The sequence below is a fragment of the Bufo gargarizans genome, chromosome 4, assembly GCF_014858855.1.
Source record: "Bufo gargarizans isolate SCDJY-AF-19 chromosome 4, ASM1485885v1, whole genome shotgun sequence".
Taxonomy (NCBI): domain Eukaryota; kingdom Metazoa; phylum Chordata; class Amphibia; order Anura; family Bufonidae; genus Bufo; species Bufo gargarizans.
Window position 1 is genome coordinate 424,635,883 of NC_058083.1, and position 15,143 is coordinate 424,651,025.

A 15,143-nucleotide genomic window follows, 5' to 3' on the forward strand; every position below is an offset into this window, starting at 1 on the left:
AGGCTAGGGAATAAAGAGGTCACCTCCTAGCAAACCCTGACCCTCTCCCTAAGCTGCTAACCATATGTGCAAGTCTCAAAGGTAGAAATACACATGCACGGGAACCTAAGGCGGCTGACACGCTGCACCAAACCCTCACCTTAGGGAACAGGGAAAGAGGCAACCAGCCTGAAGGAGCCAATGTCTCCCTGAGGCCTAGGCAGGTCAGACACAACAAGAAAAGGGAAAGGACTTAGCTTGAGAAGCAACTGGAACAGAAGAATCACACACAAGGTATTGCACAGATGTCAGAAGTCACTGCAGACACCCTTCTATAGGAAAAGTACGTAAAAGTATGGAAAAAATATACTAGATTTCACTTATTTTTTTCTATCCCTGGCCCTGACACACAAGGTATTGCACAGATGTCTGAAGTAGGGTTAAGCGAACCCGAACTGTAGGATTTTTGGACCCCGTACCTGAACCCCAACTTTTCAGTAAAAGTTTGGGTTCAGTGTTTGGCGAGTTAATAGCGGTTTTTGAAAGGCTGCAGAGCAGCCAAATAACAAGCGTTTAACTTGTGTGCCCTTAGAAGCCATCACAGCCATGTCTACTAATGGCATGGCTGTGATTGGCCAGTGCAGCATGTGACCCAGCCTCTAAATAAACTGGAGTCACGTAGCTCTGCACGTCACTCTGCTCTGATTAGTGTAGGGATAGGATGCTGCTGCTGTGAGGGAGAGAATAGGAAAGAATCTTTAAGAAGTGCTTCTTAACTCAGCGATCTACATAGATTTAGTTTTGTAGGTGCAGTGCACAATCATTTTACCCTGCCCTGAGCCCAGTGACACAGAAAAATAACTTTTATCCGTTTGTTCAGTGCACCAGCACAGCATATGTGCATTTGTGACAGTCAAATACAAGCGTGAAATACTGCAATTATATTCTGGGTTTAACCCCTTGCGGACACATGACGTACCGGTACGGCATGGTTCCCTAGTCCTTAAGGACCCATGACGTACCGGTACGTCATGTATTGTTCCTATCACCGCCACCTGGCGGGCGGTGATCGTAACAAGGTGCCTGCTCAAATCATTGAGCAGGCACCTCGGCTAAAAGTTCAAGTCCCAAAGTGGGACAAAAAATAAAGTTGAAAAAATAAAGTTTCCCCCAAAAAAATTAAGTTTCAAGTAAAAATAAACAAAAATGTAATTTTCCCCAAATAAAGTATACGTATTAGGTATCACCGCGTCCGTATTGACCAGCTTTATAAACATATCACATGACCTAACCCCTAAGATGAACACCATAAAAAATAAAAACTGTGCTAAATAAACAATTTTTTGTCACCTTACATCACAAAAAGTGTCATAGCAAGCGATCAAAAAGTCACACGCACCCCAAAATAGTGGCAATAAAAAAATATGGCTCTAGTGGAAACACTAAAACATGATTATTATTTTTTTTGCTTCAAAAATGAAATCATTGTGTAAAACTTGCATAAATAAAAAAAAGTATACATATTAGGTATCGCTGCATCCGTGACAACCTGGTCTATAAAAATATCACATGAATTAACCTGTCAAATGAATGTTGTAAGTAACAAAAAATAAAAACTGCCAAAACAGCTATTTCTTGTTATCTTGCCTCACAAAAAGTGTAATATAGAGAAACCAAAAATCATATGTACCCTAAACTAGTACCAACAATACTGCCACCCTATCCCATCGTTTCTAAAATAGGGCCACTTTTTTGGAGTTTCTACTCTAGGGATGCATCAGAGGGGCTTCAAATAGGACATGGTGTCAAAAAACCAGTCCAGCAAAATTTGCCTTCCAAAAACCGTATGGCATTCCTTTCCTTCTGCGCCCAGCCGTGTGCCCGTACAGCGGTTAACGACCACATATTGGGTGTTTCTGTAAAGTACAGAATCAGAGCCATAAATATTGAGGTTTTTTTGGGCTGTTAACCCTTGCTTTGTAACTGGAAAAAAATTATTTTTGTTTATTTTTACTTGAAACTTTTAATTTTTTTTGTTGGGGGGAGGAGAGAAACTTTATTTTTTCAACTTTTTTTTCCCTGAACTGGAGGAGGACATTCACGCACAAGCCATGTATACAGAAATGGGTATTTTCTCTGCACAAGTGACAGGAGCAGATGGAAGTATAGGGCGATGAGGAAGACCAGGCAGATGACCCTGACACACCATGGTAGTATGCAGTGGAGATGGCAGGGAGGCCCTCCCAGTCCCTTGCGCAAATGGCCAGATGCATGCTGAGTTGCTTGTGTAGTGACAGCCGTATTATCACCACCGTATCAGCTCAATCACCCATCCTCACGAAGGTCTGAGCAGGGGGCCCTCTGTGCTAACGTTCCACTACCATGGCTACTGGAGGGGGTTGTGGGAGCAGGAGCAGCACCAGTTCCATCAGCAGAAACTTAGGTCTGGAGTCTCTAATGATCAGTTTTCTTCACTGCCTACTGAAGAAACCACCCACCATCAGCAAGACATGGAGCAGAACCTGAACCAGTAGGTGGTGGCATACCTAGACTATCTGAAATCCAAGATACCCTGGACTACTGGGCATCCAAACTTGATTTGTGTCCGCAACTGGCCAAGTTTTCCCTGGACAAGCTTTCCTGCCTAGCCAGTAGTCTGTCATCAGAGCTGGTGTTTAGTGCGGCTGGGGGCATAGTTACCCCAAGGATAACTCGCCTTTCCACCCAAAATTTGGAGAGACTGACCTTTTGTGAAGATGAGTCAGCCGAGGATCTGCCAGGATTTCCACACGCCAGTGCCTGATGCATCAGACTGCATCATTCTGTGTGCCACACAAAAACTTTGTGAAAACCCATTTCTTCTGCCCACCGGCTTCACCCACAATTCTGATGCTGCCACTGCCTGATGCCACACACGTGCTGCCTCTGCTGCTATGTTCTCCTACTACCACTCACTATCTAGTGCTGTTACTGCCACCACTATTGCCCCCCCCCCCCCCCACCCTGTGACTGGGCCACTTTGTTGACTCCTCATGCGTTTACCACCCTCCCCATAATGTATCTGGGCCACTGTGTTGACCCCTCATGTTTTTTTGCCACCCTCACCACTCTGTAACTAGGTCACTGTTTCTCCTCATGTGTTTGCCACCCTCACCACTCTATGACTGGCAGGCGATCGGTGAGACTGGCAACAGGTGGTTTGATCTGACATGTTTTCCGTTTGGATCAAATAATGTCTTTGTTGTTTCTGGTGCTTGCCACACCTTCTTTCCCCAGGTGTGGCTACTATGGTCATTTAACCTTCTCTATTTATTAGTGTCTCTCCCACTATGCTATGCGGTTTATGGCTTCTGTTAGAGTTGTGTATAGCTGGTTTCTCCCCCACACCCGAACGTGACAGTGACCTGGCCACTGTGTTAACTCCTTATGTGTTTGCCACCCTGACCACTCCGTGACTGACCACTATGTTTACTCCTCATGCGTTTGCCACCCTCACCACTCTGTTACTGACCACGATGTTGACTTTGTGTCAACACAAACTTACTACTGTCCACTCGGTCATGGGGGCACTACTTCTTTCAGCGTGTAACAGGACAGGTTCTGTAGAAATCTATGTGGAATCAGCTGACAATGGTGTAAAAGGAGTGCGCTTCATCACTCTATAGTAGAATCTTGGGCCAGTGCACAATTCTTTATACCGGACGCTAACATTGATCTGTAAGACTCAGTTCACACTTGAGTTATTTGGTCAGTTTTAGCCCCGTAACTGACTAAATAATTAAAGTATGAAGCGATTCTAACAGTGACGCCTGTCAACTGCAGGTCATACAGACGCAAAGTAATTTCACTACCACAGTGGACTACCTATGCATGTTTCTGCAATGCATGTTTCTGCAAGTTCTATACCAATATACAGGCTCTCTGCAGGCGGGAAATAGCTGTTTTTAATGTAATTCGTCACAAATGAATTCAGATTAAATTAAAACTTTTTGGAAAAAATTCAGTGAAGCGTCCGAATCAAATTTTTGAAAAGTTCACTCATCGCTAGAAAGGACTCATGAGCGCATGCACAGCTGTCCTGACAATGTATTTCAATACAGCTTTGAATGCTGACATGAGGGGAATGGGGGGGGGGCAGTAAGAAGATAAAAAATAGTGATCTGGACTCCTTATCTGCAGTACTACGCATGTATTACTGTAGATAATGGTCCAAAATCAGGGTGACAGATTCTGTTTAAGACACTCAGTATCCCTCTAGGTATCTATAAACTGGCTACAAGTAGCCGTTATAAAGGTGCCTAGGCTTGAAAATAACGAATTATTTCCCAGTACTTACTAAGGAATAAGCGTTACATTGAAGTTAGTACATTGTTCCTTGTGTTTGCATGTGTTTTAACAGCAAAGCGAGCACTCACACACAATGTAACTGCCAGTAAAACTGTGAATGCACTGCTGCTGGGAGTATCTGTAGCAGGGACAATTTAAATACTAGTGGGTGTAACATCAAAGTGCTACAGAATAGTGTATTATAATTAGCGATAAGCCTCGTCTTTACAATTGGGTTCATGTATTATACACATTTTGAATAATTTAAATTCAAATTTGGTTTGTTGACCAGATTTACCTTTGCCCCTGCTATGTGTTTTGCCACCAATGTGTGCCATATGTACAAAAGATTGTGTTCAAACAGCATGCAGTAATTTGGACCTGAGGAAGGAGCCGGTAAGGCTATGAAATGTGTAGTCTGCATTTTACATCTAGTGACCTAGCTATTTTATCATGCCTATTTTTATTTTATGTTTGGATTACAAAATATATCTTTCGATTGGGATACCTTGACAACACAATCACAGACATTTTTTTTACTATTACCTCTTTGAACTGAGCAAAGATGTGTCAGAGTTCAGCTCATGTAAATGTCCAGCATTATTACCTGTCCTGCACATTTTGGGGAACATTTACTAATAGTAAGAACAAAATATGTGAAATTTCCACCTCCACACCACTTTTCAGAAGTGGCGAGAAAAGGGGGAGTGCCATGGGCAGGGAGCGGGCAGTGCCACAGGCCCGCAACATTTATTATGTTCACGCCAGTTTCTTGGATCAAAAAAAGACTTAAATTTACGTCTGCCATAGATTTCGATTGAGAGTAATGCATTTCTAATATGTACAACTAAGGGCTGATGCACACGAATGTAAGTATTTTGCGGTCTGCAAAAAATATGGCTGATGTCCGTATGACTTCCGTATTGCATCCTTTTTTTTTTTGGGGGGGGGGGAGGGATCTATTGTAAGAATGCCTATCCACAAAATGGACAAGAATAGGACATATTATATATTTTTTGTGGAACGGAATGCACACAGTCATTTCTGTTTGTTTGCACACCCATTGAAGGGCCACAAAAAAAATTAAACGAAATGGACACAGAAAAAAAATAAAACATTTGTGTGCATGAGCCCTAAGACAACAGCACAGAAAAAAAATCTAAAATGTATAAAAAATATTTTTTTATTTTTAGGTAAAAGAGATCAAAGATGCAATTTTGAATACGTATGGCATTGTACCAAAAGTTCAGTGTCTTCCTCCACACCCGGTAATGGTTTTATCATTTTGGTAGAAATAATTGTGGCAGTATTTCAGATTTACAGTGGGGTACAGAAGTATTTGAACACACTGCAATTTTGCTAGTTCTCCCACTCATCATGGAGGGGTCTTAAATTCACATTGTAGGTGCAATCCCACTCAGAGACAGAATAAAATAAAACAATTTAGGAAATCACATTGTATGATTTTTAAATAATTTATTTGTCTTGCACTGCTGAACATAAGTATTTGAACATCTGAGAAACAACAAGAATTCTGTCTCTCAAAGACCTGTTACTGTGCCTTTAAAAAGTCCACCTCTACTACACTCATTAATCTAACTTAGTAGCACCTGTCTGAGCGCTTTAAAGACACCTGTCCACCCCACAGTCAGTCAGACACCAACTACTACCATGGTCAAGACCAAAAAGCTGTCAAAAGACACCAGAGACAAAATTATGGACGGGGCAATTGCCAAGCAGCTTGGTGAAAATAGATCAACTGTTGGAGCAATTGTTAGGAAAAGGCTAAAGATGACTGTCAGTCTCCCTCGGACTGGGGCTCCATGCAAGATCTCACCTCGTGGTGTATCACTGATGATAAGAAAGGTGAGGAATCAGCCCAGAACTACAAGGGAGGAGCTGGTCAATGACATGAAGAGAGAGCTAGGATCACAGTTTCAAAGGTCACTGTCGGTAGAACACTACGCAGTCATGGTTTCAAAACATGTATTGCACGGAAGGTTCCCCTGCTCAAGTCATGATATCGCTGTTTGCTCCTTTGTCTCTGTTTTGCTCCTTTGTTCTCACAACCGAAAACGACTGCGAGAATTACAATCGGGAAATCCTTGGTGTAGTGTGCGTCGATGTGTGCGCAATTCCTCCAAAATAACGTCATAGAGACGTTCTCAAGTGGGATCCAATAGTGTGCCTGCTTCCAACAGCTAGGCGAGGTTTATTTATACTAGAAGATGGAAGGCGGTCTTACAATCATGACCAATGGGGAGACAGGTTATGGTATGAAGTGATTGGCTGGCGAAGATGTGAATGATCGCACACACTTATGTTCACGCGTTCGCACAATTATTTGTGCCCTTTTCGTTCCCCATCCCTCCCGCCTCAGTCGGCGCCATGACATTGGTATCCTGCAGTAATACCAGGCCGGGCACAAATCAGATACAGGTCGGGATGACCAGACCATCGTGCGAAAGTTTCCTATAGAAAACAACATATCACTGAAGCCCCCCAAACCTTTAAAGGGGTTCCAACCATCATCTTCAATCACACGTGCTTGCCCTTGTAACTCCTTAACTCTATCTAGATGGGCCTGAACCTTGTCACCAGTAGCTTCCACCCAGGTGCAGCAATCCTCCCCGATGAATTCACAGAAACCCCCCTTTTCAGCTAAAAGATAGTCGAGAGCCATCTTCTCCTGGAGAAGAGTTTTTAACTGTCGCTGTTCGGAGGAGACTTCTCTCCATGACTTCGACTGTCTCGTTCAACATCTTATCCACTATGGTAGAAAATTTGTTCAGCCACTTCATAAGTTCAATACCCCATCCGGTCCATGCCGGAAACCATGGCCAAGCACGGTCCCCTGCAGAGAACAGCTCCCTCCTAGTCCTTCCCATACTCACCTACCTTTGCACCATCAGATCCTCGTGACCATCAGCAATGTAGGAGGTGGGGACTAACCTGACTAAGGAGCCTGACCGTCTAGCATTCGTGGGAATGACTCTGTAAGCAGCCTGCCCACACAAGAAGTAATAGGGCCCAGTTAATGACAAAGGTCATTAGGGTTCCGGTTACGGGAGTTGAGCAACAGCTGGATGGATAAAGGGATTGCTGCACCGTCCTCAATGTCACAGCTCCCTAACTGTGCTCGCCAACTGATATCGCCATTTGCTCGGAAAATCCTTGGTGTAGTTTGCATCAACGAGTGCGCAATTCCTCCAAAATAACGTCACAGAGACGTTCTCATGTGGGATCCAATAATGTGCTTGCTTCCAACAGCTAGGTCAGGTTTATTTATACCAGAAGATGGAAGGCAGTCTTACAATCATGACCAATGGGGAGACAGATTATGGTATTAAGTGATTGGCTGGCAAAGAGTGAATGATCGCGCAAACTTGTGTTCGCTCGCTCGCTCACACACTTATTTGCGCCCTTTCCGTTGCCTCGCTTATCTTGGTGGATGAAGAAACCTTTGTTCGACGTTCCCCATCCCTCCCGCTGGTGCCATTACACTGGTATCCTGCAGTAATACCAGGCCGGGCACAAATCGGCTACAGGTCGGGACGACCAGACCATCGTGCAAAAGTTTCTGCGCAATACGAATGGGAACAAATCTGCGCATCTCCATAGGATAGATGGCGACCATACAGCGAACAAAATTTTTTCCACAACAGTCATCACATGTCCAGGCCTGTCTGAAGTTTGCCAATAACCTTCCGGATGATGCATATTAGGCATGGGAGAAAGTCACATGGTCAGATGTGACCAAAGTAGAACATTTTGGTCTAAACTTCACTCGTCGTGTTTAGGGGAAAAAGAAGGATAAGTTGCATCCCAAGAACACCATCCCTACTGTGACGCTGGGTTCACACCTGAGCGTTCGCGATAGAGCGCTCTGTATGCGCGATTGTACGGGCGTTTGCAATCGCGCATACAGAGACAAGCGAACACCTATTGTCGCGCGTTCCCGCTGAAGTCTATGTACGGGAACGCGCGACAAGACGCCCCTAAGAAGCTCATGTACTTCTTGGGGCGTCGGGCGTTTTACAGCGCGATCGTACGCGCTGTAAAACGCTCAGGTGTGAACCATTCCCATAGGGAATCATTGGTTCTTGCCTGTTGAGCGTTTTACAGCGCGTAGGAACGTGCTGTAAAAAGCTCAGGTGTGAACCCAGCCTGAAGCATGGTGGTGGTAACATCATGCTTTGGGGGTGCTTTTCTGCAAAGGGGACAGGGCGACTGCACTGTATTAAGGAGAGGATGAATTGGGCCATTTTTTTTTTGAGATTTTGAGCAACAACCTCCTTCCCTCAGTCAGAGCATTGAAGATGGGTTGTGGCTGGGTCTTTAAACATTACAACGACCCGAAGCACACAGCCAGCATAACCAAGGAGTGGCTCCGTAAGAAGCATATCAATGTTCTGGACTGGCATAGCCAGTCTCCAGACCTAAATCCAATAGAACATCTTTGGAGGGAGCTGAAGCTCTGTGTTGCTCAGCGACATCCCTGAAACCTGACAGATCTAGAGGAGATCTGTGTAGAGGAGTGGGACAACATCCCTGTTGCAGTGTATGCAAACCTGGTCAAGAACTACAAGAAACGTTTGACCTCTGTAATTGCAAACAAAGGCTTCTGTACCAAATATTAACACTGATTTTCTCAGGTGTTCAAATACTTATATTCAGCAGTGCAAGACAAATAAATTCTTTAAAAATCATACAATGTGATTTCCTGTTTTTTTTATTTTTTATTATTAAATTCTGTTTCTTAGAGTGGGAATGCACCTACAATGTGAATTTCAGACCCCTCCATGATTTCTAAGTGGGAGAACTTGCAAAATCGCAGGGTGTTCAAATACTTCTGTTCCTCACTGTATTTACTTCATTCATACCCTTTTAAGTTTTCCTACTTTTAAATAAAATACATGTATGCATGTACTATTTTTGTTGCACTAAACATACTACTACTAAGTGCATGGAAGTTGATGGGGGAAGTGGTGCTCCATACACTGATCACCCCCCACCAATAAAATCAATCAGAGCTCATCTCCCCCAATGCACCAATGACATCCATATCTCAACCCCCCCACACAGAGTAATCACATGCAGACTCGCCATCTCCACACCCATGTCAGAAGCTTGCCCATTCCAAATTATGGATACTGCTCATTTTGCAGGAGCGCACAGCATTATACTGATTTATAATGCTGTGTGTCTCTGCATGACTTGTATCTACTGAATCATACTGACATAATGCTATCAGTATAATTCTGTAGAAGTAAGGTCATGCAGAGGCACACAGCTGTGTCCATAACAGGGAATCGCGCTCGTCTGAAAAAGCCCTTAGGCCCCTTTCACATGAGCGAGTTTTCCGTTCAGGTGCAATGTGTGACGTGAACTCATTGCACCCACTGAATCCGGACCCTTTCATTTCTATGGGGCTGTGCACACGAGCTGTGATTTTCACGCATCACTTGTGCGTTGCGTGAAAATTGCAGCATGTTCTATATTGTGCGTTTTTCACGCAACGCAGGCCCCATAGAAGTAAATGGGGCTGCGTGAAAATCGCAAGCATCTGCAAGCAAGTGCGGAAGCGGTGCGATTTTCATGCACGGTTGCTAGGAGACTATCGGGATGGGGACCTGATCATTATTATTTTCCCTTATAACCTGGTTATAATAATTGCATTCTTAATACAGAATGCATAGTACAATTGGGCTGGAGGGGTTAAAAATAAATAAATAATATAACTCACCTTAATCCACTTGATCGCGCAGCCTGGCTTCTCTTCTGTCTTCATCTTTGCTGTGCACAGGAAAAGGACCTTTGATGACTGACGTCACTGTGCTCATCACATGGTCCGTCACATGACCCATTACCATGGTTAAAAAAAATGTGTGATGGACCATGTGATGAGCGCATTGACGTCATCAAAGGTCCTATTCCTCAAAGAAGAAGACAGAAGAGAAGCTGAACGCACCCTGAACGCATCCGGCCCCAATCTGCAACGCCCGTGTGAAAGAGGCCTTAGAGTTATTGAAATATGAATCAAAAATGTGTTCTAAGCTGAATATATAGGAAAGTACAGCACTTTGTTGACTTATGCATCATGGGCCTATATTCTCCATAAGACTAGAAACGCCATGTCCCTAGAGGAGCAGAGCAATACAATATATGAATAAAAAAACACAAATTATAGAACCCTTCTGCTTGAATAACTTGATTTAATAAAGCTGTAATTGTCCTTTTAGAGTGAAGACTTCCAAACTCTTGGACAAATTGAACTATGTTTCACAAAGGATTTTAAGATGGAAAACTGTACAGAAACTGAAGAGATTCGAGGCACCCCACAAATGAAATTAGAATCATATTATATAACATTACATGTCTGTGATGACCTCTTGAGTGTTTTTTATCCACCTGTAGACTTATCATAGAATGCTATTTATATATTTTCTTGCTTTAGCTTCTTTTGACTACGAAATCTGTTCTAAATGCTACTTGCTATATAAATTGCTAATATTACTTTGCATTATTTTGATGTAGTTTATTGATTAATTAAAATAAACTTGCTTTTGAATATCAATTTTTTTCTATTTTCTTCTACACCTTTAGTTGTTTTTTTTTACTGTTTTATTGAGAAAACTTCAATGAGATGTACAAAAAGAAGCATACATACAATGCATAATAGTCAACAAAAATGATCAACATTGCAGTGCTTACAGTACTACATGAATAGTGCTACATATTTGGAGTCCAGATCACTATTTTTTATTTTCTCTGTTTCCCTTTTATCAACACTCAAAGCTGCTTTAACCCCTTCCTGATACATGATGTAATAGTACGTCATAGCAGCAGGTCACTTGCTGCAGTGACTGGGACTCAATGGGTGATAATGCAGACCTGACTTCTACGGAAACTGAGATCCAGCCCCAGGCTGGGTCTTCTAGGCAACCTGTTAGTGTATTGCTAAGTGTAATACACTAACAGGCAATGCATTACAATACAGATGTATTGTAATGCATTTCAGAGGGGATCAAATCCCCAAAAGTTGAAGTCCCACAGTGGGACAGAAATAAAGTACTAAAAGTAAAAAAAAAAAGTTTTTAATAATAGAAAATAAAGTGTCAAAAAGAAGCCCCTTTCCCATGATTTTTATTTTAAAAAAAGAAAACCCACACATTAGGTATCACTACATCCATAATGACTCGCTCTATAAATATATCACATAATATACCCCATCAGATAAACACAGTGAAAAAAAAGCAATTTTTGTCACCTTGCATCACAAAAAGTGCAAAACCAAAAGGTGTATGGCCCCCAAAATGGTACAAATTAAACTGTCAACTCATCCCACAAAAAAATTAGACCCTACATAAGACAATCACAAAAAACTATAGCTCTCAGAATATGGAGACATTAAAACATAATTTTTTGTTTCAAAAATGTTCCCAAAAAAATAGACATATTAGGTATTTCCGTGTCCGTAACAACCAGCTCTATAAAAAAAAATCACATGACCTACCACCACAGGTGAACTCTGTAAAAATAAATACAAACTGTGCCAAACCAACCAATTTTTTGGTCACCTTGCCCCATAAAGTATAATATTGAATATTAAAAAAAATCATATGTACCCAAAAATGGTACCAATGAAAACATACACTCTTCCTGCAGAAAACAAGTCCTCTCAAGATGAGACGATTGGCAGAAAAAAAAAATATGGCGTTCATAAAATAGACACAAATACATCTTTTTTTAAATGCTTTATTATGTAAAACTGAAACAAAAGTAGATATATTTGATATTATTGCATCCGTAACAACCTGCTCTATAAAAATAGAACATGATCTAACCTGTCAGATGAACATTGTAAAAAACTAAAAATGAAAACTGTGCCAGAACAGCCATTTTTGGGTTACACTGCCTCACAAAAAACATAGAGCCATCAAAAATCATATGTACCCCAAAATAATACCAACAAAACTGTCACCTTATCCCGTAGTTTCAAAAAACGGGGTCACTTTTTGGGAGTTTCTTCTGTAGGGGGTCTTCAAATGGGGGGCTTCAAATGGGACATGATGTCTAAAAGCCAGTCCAGCGAAATCTGCCCTCCAAAAACCATACAGCGCTACTTTTCTTCTGCAGCCAGCAGTTTACTACCACATGTGGGGTGTTTCTGTAAACTGCAGGGTAGTAGATATTGAGCTTTGCTTTGCTGTTAACTATTGATGTGTTACAGGAAAAAAAATGATTAAAATGGAAAATCTGACAAAAAAGTGAAATTTCATCTCCATTTTCCTTTAATTCTTGAAGATCACCTAAAGGGTTAATAAAGTTTTTAAACTCAGTTTTGAATAACTTGAGGGGTATAGTTTCTAACATGGTGTCGTTTATGAGTGGTTTCTACTATGTAAGCCCCACAAAGTATCTTAAGAACTGAACAGATATAGACTGGAAAACTGAAACCTGTACATCTCATAAAGGAAACATGTTCTTGGCAATAACCAAAGACCATTACCTTTCCCAAATGGTTCAGGACCTGACTAGAGGGACGGCCATACTGGACTTAGTACTAACCAATAGACCTGACAGAACAACGTATGTGCTGGTTGGGGAACACTTAGGAAATAGTGACCATAAAATAATAACCTTTCAAATGTAATACAAAAAAATCAAACTTTAGCCAACTAAGAGAGGCCATAGGCCTAATTAACTGGGACAAAGTCCTCCCAAAACAGCCACAAAATGGGATATTTTTAACCACCTCCGGACCGCCTAACGCAGATTCGCGTTCCAGAGGTGGCAGCTCTGCGCAGAGTCACACATATATGCGTCATCTCGCGAGAGCCGTGATTTCCTGTGAACGCTCGCACACAGGCGCGCACGTTCACAGGATCGGAAGGTAAGCGAGTGGATCTCCAGCCTGCCAGCAGCGATCGTTCGCTGGCAGGCTGGAAATGTGATTTTTTTTTTTAACCCCTAACAGGTATATTAGACACTGTTTTGATAACAGCGTCTAATATACCTGCTACCTGGTCCTCTGGTGGTCCCTTTTGTTTGGATCGACCACCAGAGGACACAGGTAGCTGTGTAAAGAACCACAAAACACCACTACACTACACCCCCCCTGTCACTTATTAACCCCTTATAAACCCATGATCACCCCATATAGACTCCCTGATCACCCCCCTGTCATTGATCACCCCCCTGTAAGGCTCCATTCAGACGTCCGTATGATTTTTACGGATCCACGGATACATGGATCGGATCCACAAAACACGTACGGACGTCTGAATGGAGCCTTACAGGGGGGTGATCACCCATATAGATTCCCTGATCACCCCCCTGTAAGGCTCCATTCAGACGTCCGTATGTGTTTTGCGGATCGGATCCATGTATCCGTAAAAATCATACGGACGTCTGAATGGAGCCTTACAGGGGGGTGATCAATGACAGGGGGGTGATCAGGGAGTCTATATGGGTGGTCACCGCCCCTGTAAGGCTCCATTCAGACATTTTTTTTGGCCCAAGTTAGCGGAAATTGTTTTATTTTTGTTTTTTTCTTACAAAGTCTCATATTCCACTAACTTGTGTCAAAAAATAAAATCTCACATGAACTCACCATACACCTCACGGAATCCAAATGCGTAAAATGTGTTAGACATTTATATTCCAGACTTCTTCTCACGCTTTAGGGCCCCTAAAATGCCAGGGCAGTATAAATACCCCACATGTGACCCCATTTCGGAAAGAAGACACCCCAAGGTATTCTGTGAGGGGCATATTGAGTCCATGAAAGATTGAAATTTTTGTCCCAAGTTAGCGGAAAGGGAGACTTTGTGAGAAAATACAAAAAAATAAATTTCCGCTAACTTGTGGCAAAAAAAAAAATTCTATGAACTCGCCATGCCCCTCATTGAATACCTTGGGGTGTCTTCTTTCCAAAATGGGGTCACATGTGGGGTATTTATGCTGCCCTGGCATTTTAGGGGCCCAAAAGCGTGAGAAGAAGTCTGGGATCCAAATGTCTAAAAATGCCCTCCTAAAAGGAATTTGGGCCGCTTTGCGCATCTAGGCTGCAAAAAAGTGTCACACATGTGGTATCGCCGTACTCAGGAGAAGTTGGGCAATGTGTTTTGGGGTGTCATTTTACATATACCCTTGCTGGGTGAGATAAATATCTTGGTCAAATGCCAACTTTGTATAAAAAAAAAAATGGAAAAGTTGTCTTTTGCCAAGATCTTTCTCTCACCCAGCATGGGTATATGTAAAATGACACCCCTATACACATTCCCCAACTTCTCCTGAGTACGGCGATACCAGATGTGTGACACTTTTTTGCAGCCTAGGTGGGCAAAGGGGCACACATTCCAAAGATCACCTTTTGGATTTCACCGGTCATTTTTTACAGATTTTGATTTCAAACTACTTCTCACGCATTTGGACCCCTAAAATGCCAGGGCAGTATAACTACCCCACAAGTGACCCCATTTTGGAAAGAAGACACCCCAAGGTATTTCGTGATGGGCATAGTGAGTTCATGGAAGTTTTTATTTTTTGTCACAAGTTAGTGGAATATGAGACTTTGTAAGAAAAAAAAAAAAAGGAAAAAACAAATCATCATTTTCCATTAACTTGTGACAAAAAATAAAAAGTTCTATGAACTCACTATGCCCATCAGTGAATACCTTAGGGTGTCTACTTTCTGAAATGGGGTCATTTGTGGTGTGTTTGTACTGTCTGGCCATTGTAGAACTTCAGGAAACATGACAGGTGCTCAGAAAGTCAGAGCTGCTTCAAAAAGCGGAAATTCACATTTTTGTACCATAGTTTGTAAACGCTAT

The 15,143-nt window shown here is 42.2% G+C and overlaps 1 protein-coding gene across 2 annotated transcripts in view; it reads left to right on the forward strand.

The window, feature by feature from the left end:
- The window catches only part of RNASET2 (ribonuclease T2), a 167,812-nt gene extending 156,930 nt beyond the window's left edge, over window positions 1-10,882 (forward strand). For both annotated transcript variants that reach the window (XM_044290262.1, XM_044290263.1), the window contains exons 9-10: window positions 5,499-5,573; window positions 10,548-10,882. In XM_044290262.1, coding sequence (XP_044146197.1) covers window positions 5,499-5,573; window positions 10,548-10,733 — 261 coding nt within the window. In that variant the 3' untranslated portion in view covers window positions 10,734-10,882. The remainder of the gene's footprint in view (window positions 1-5,498; window positions 5,574-10,547) is intronic.
- Window positions 10,883-15,143: the final 4,261 nt, after the last annotated feature.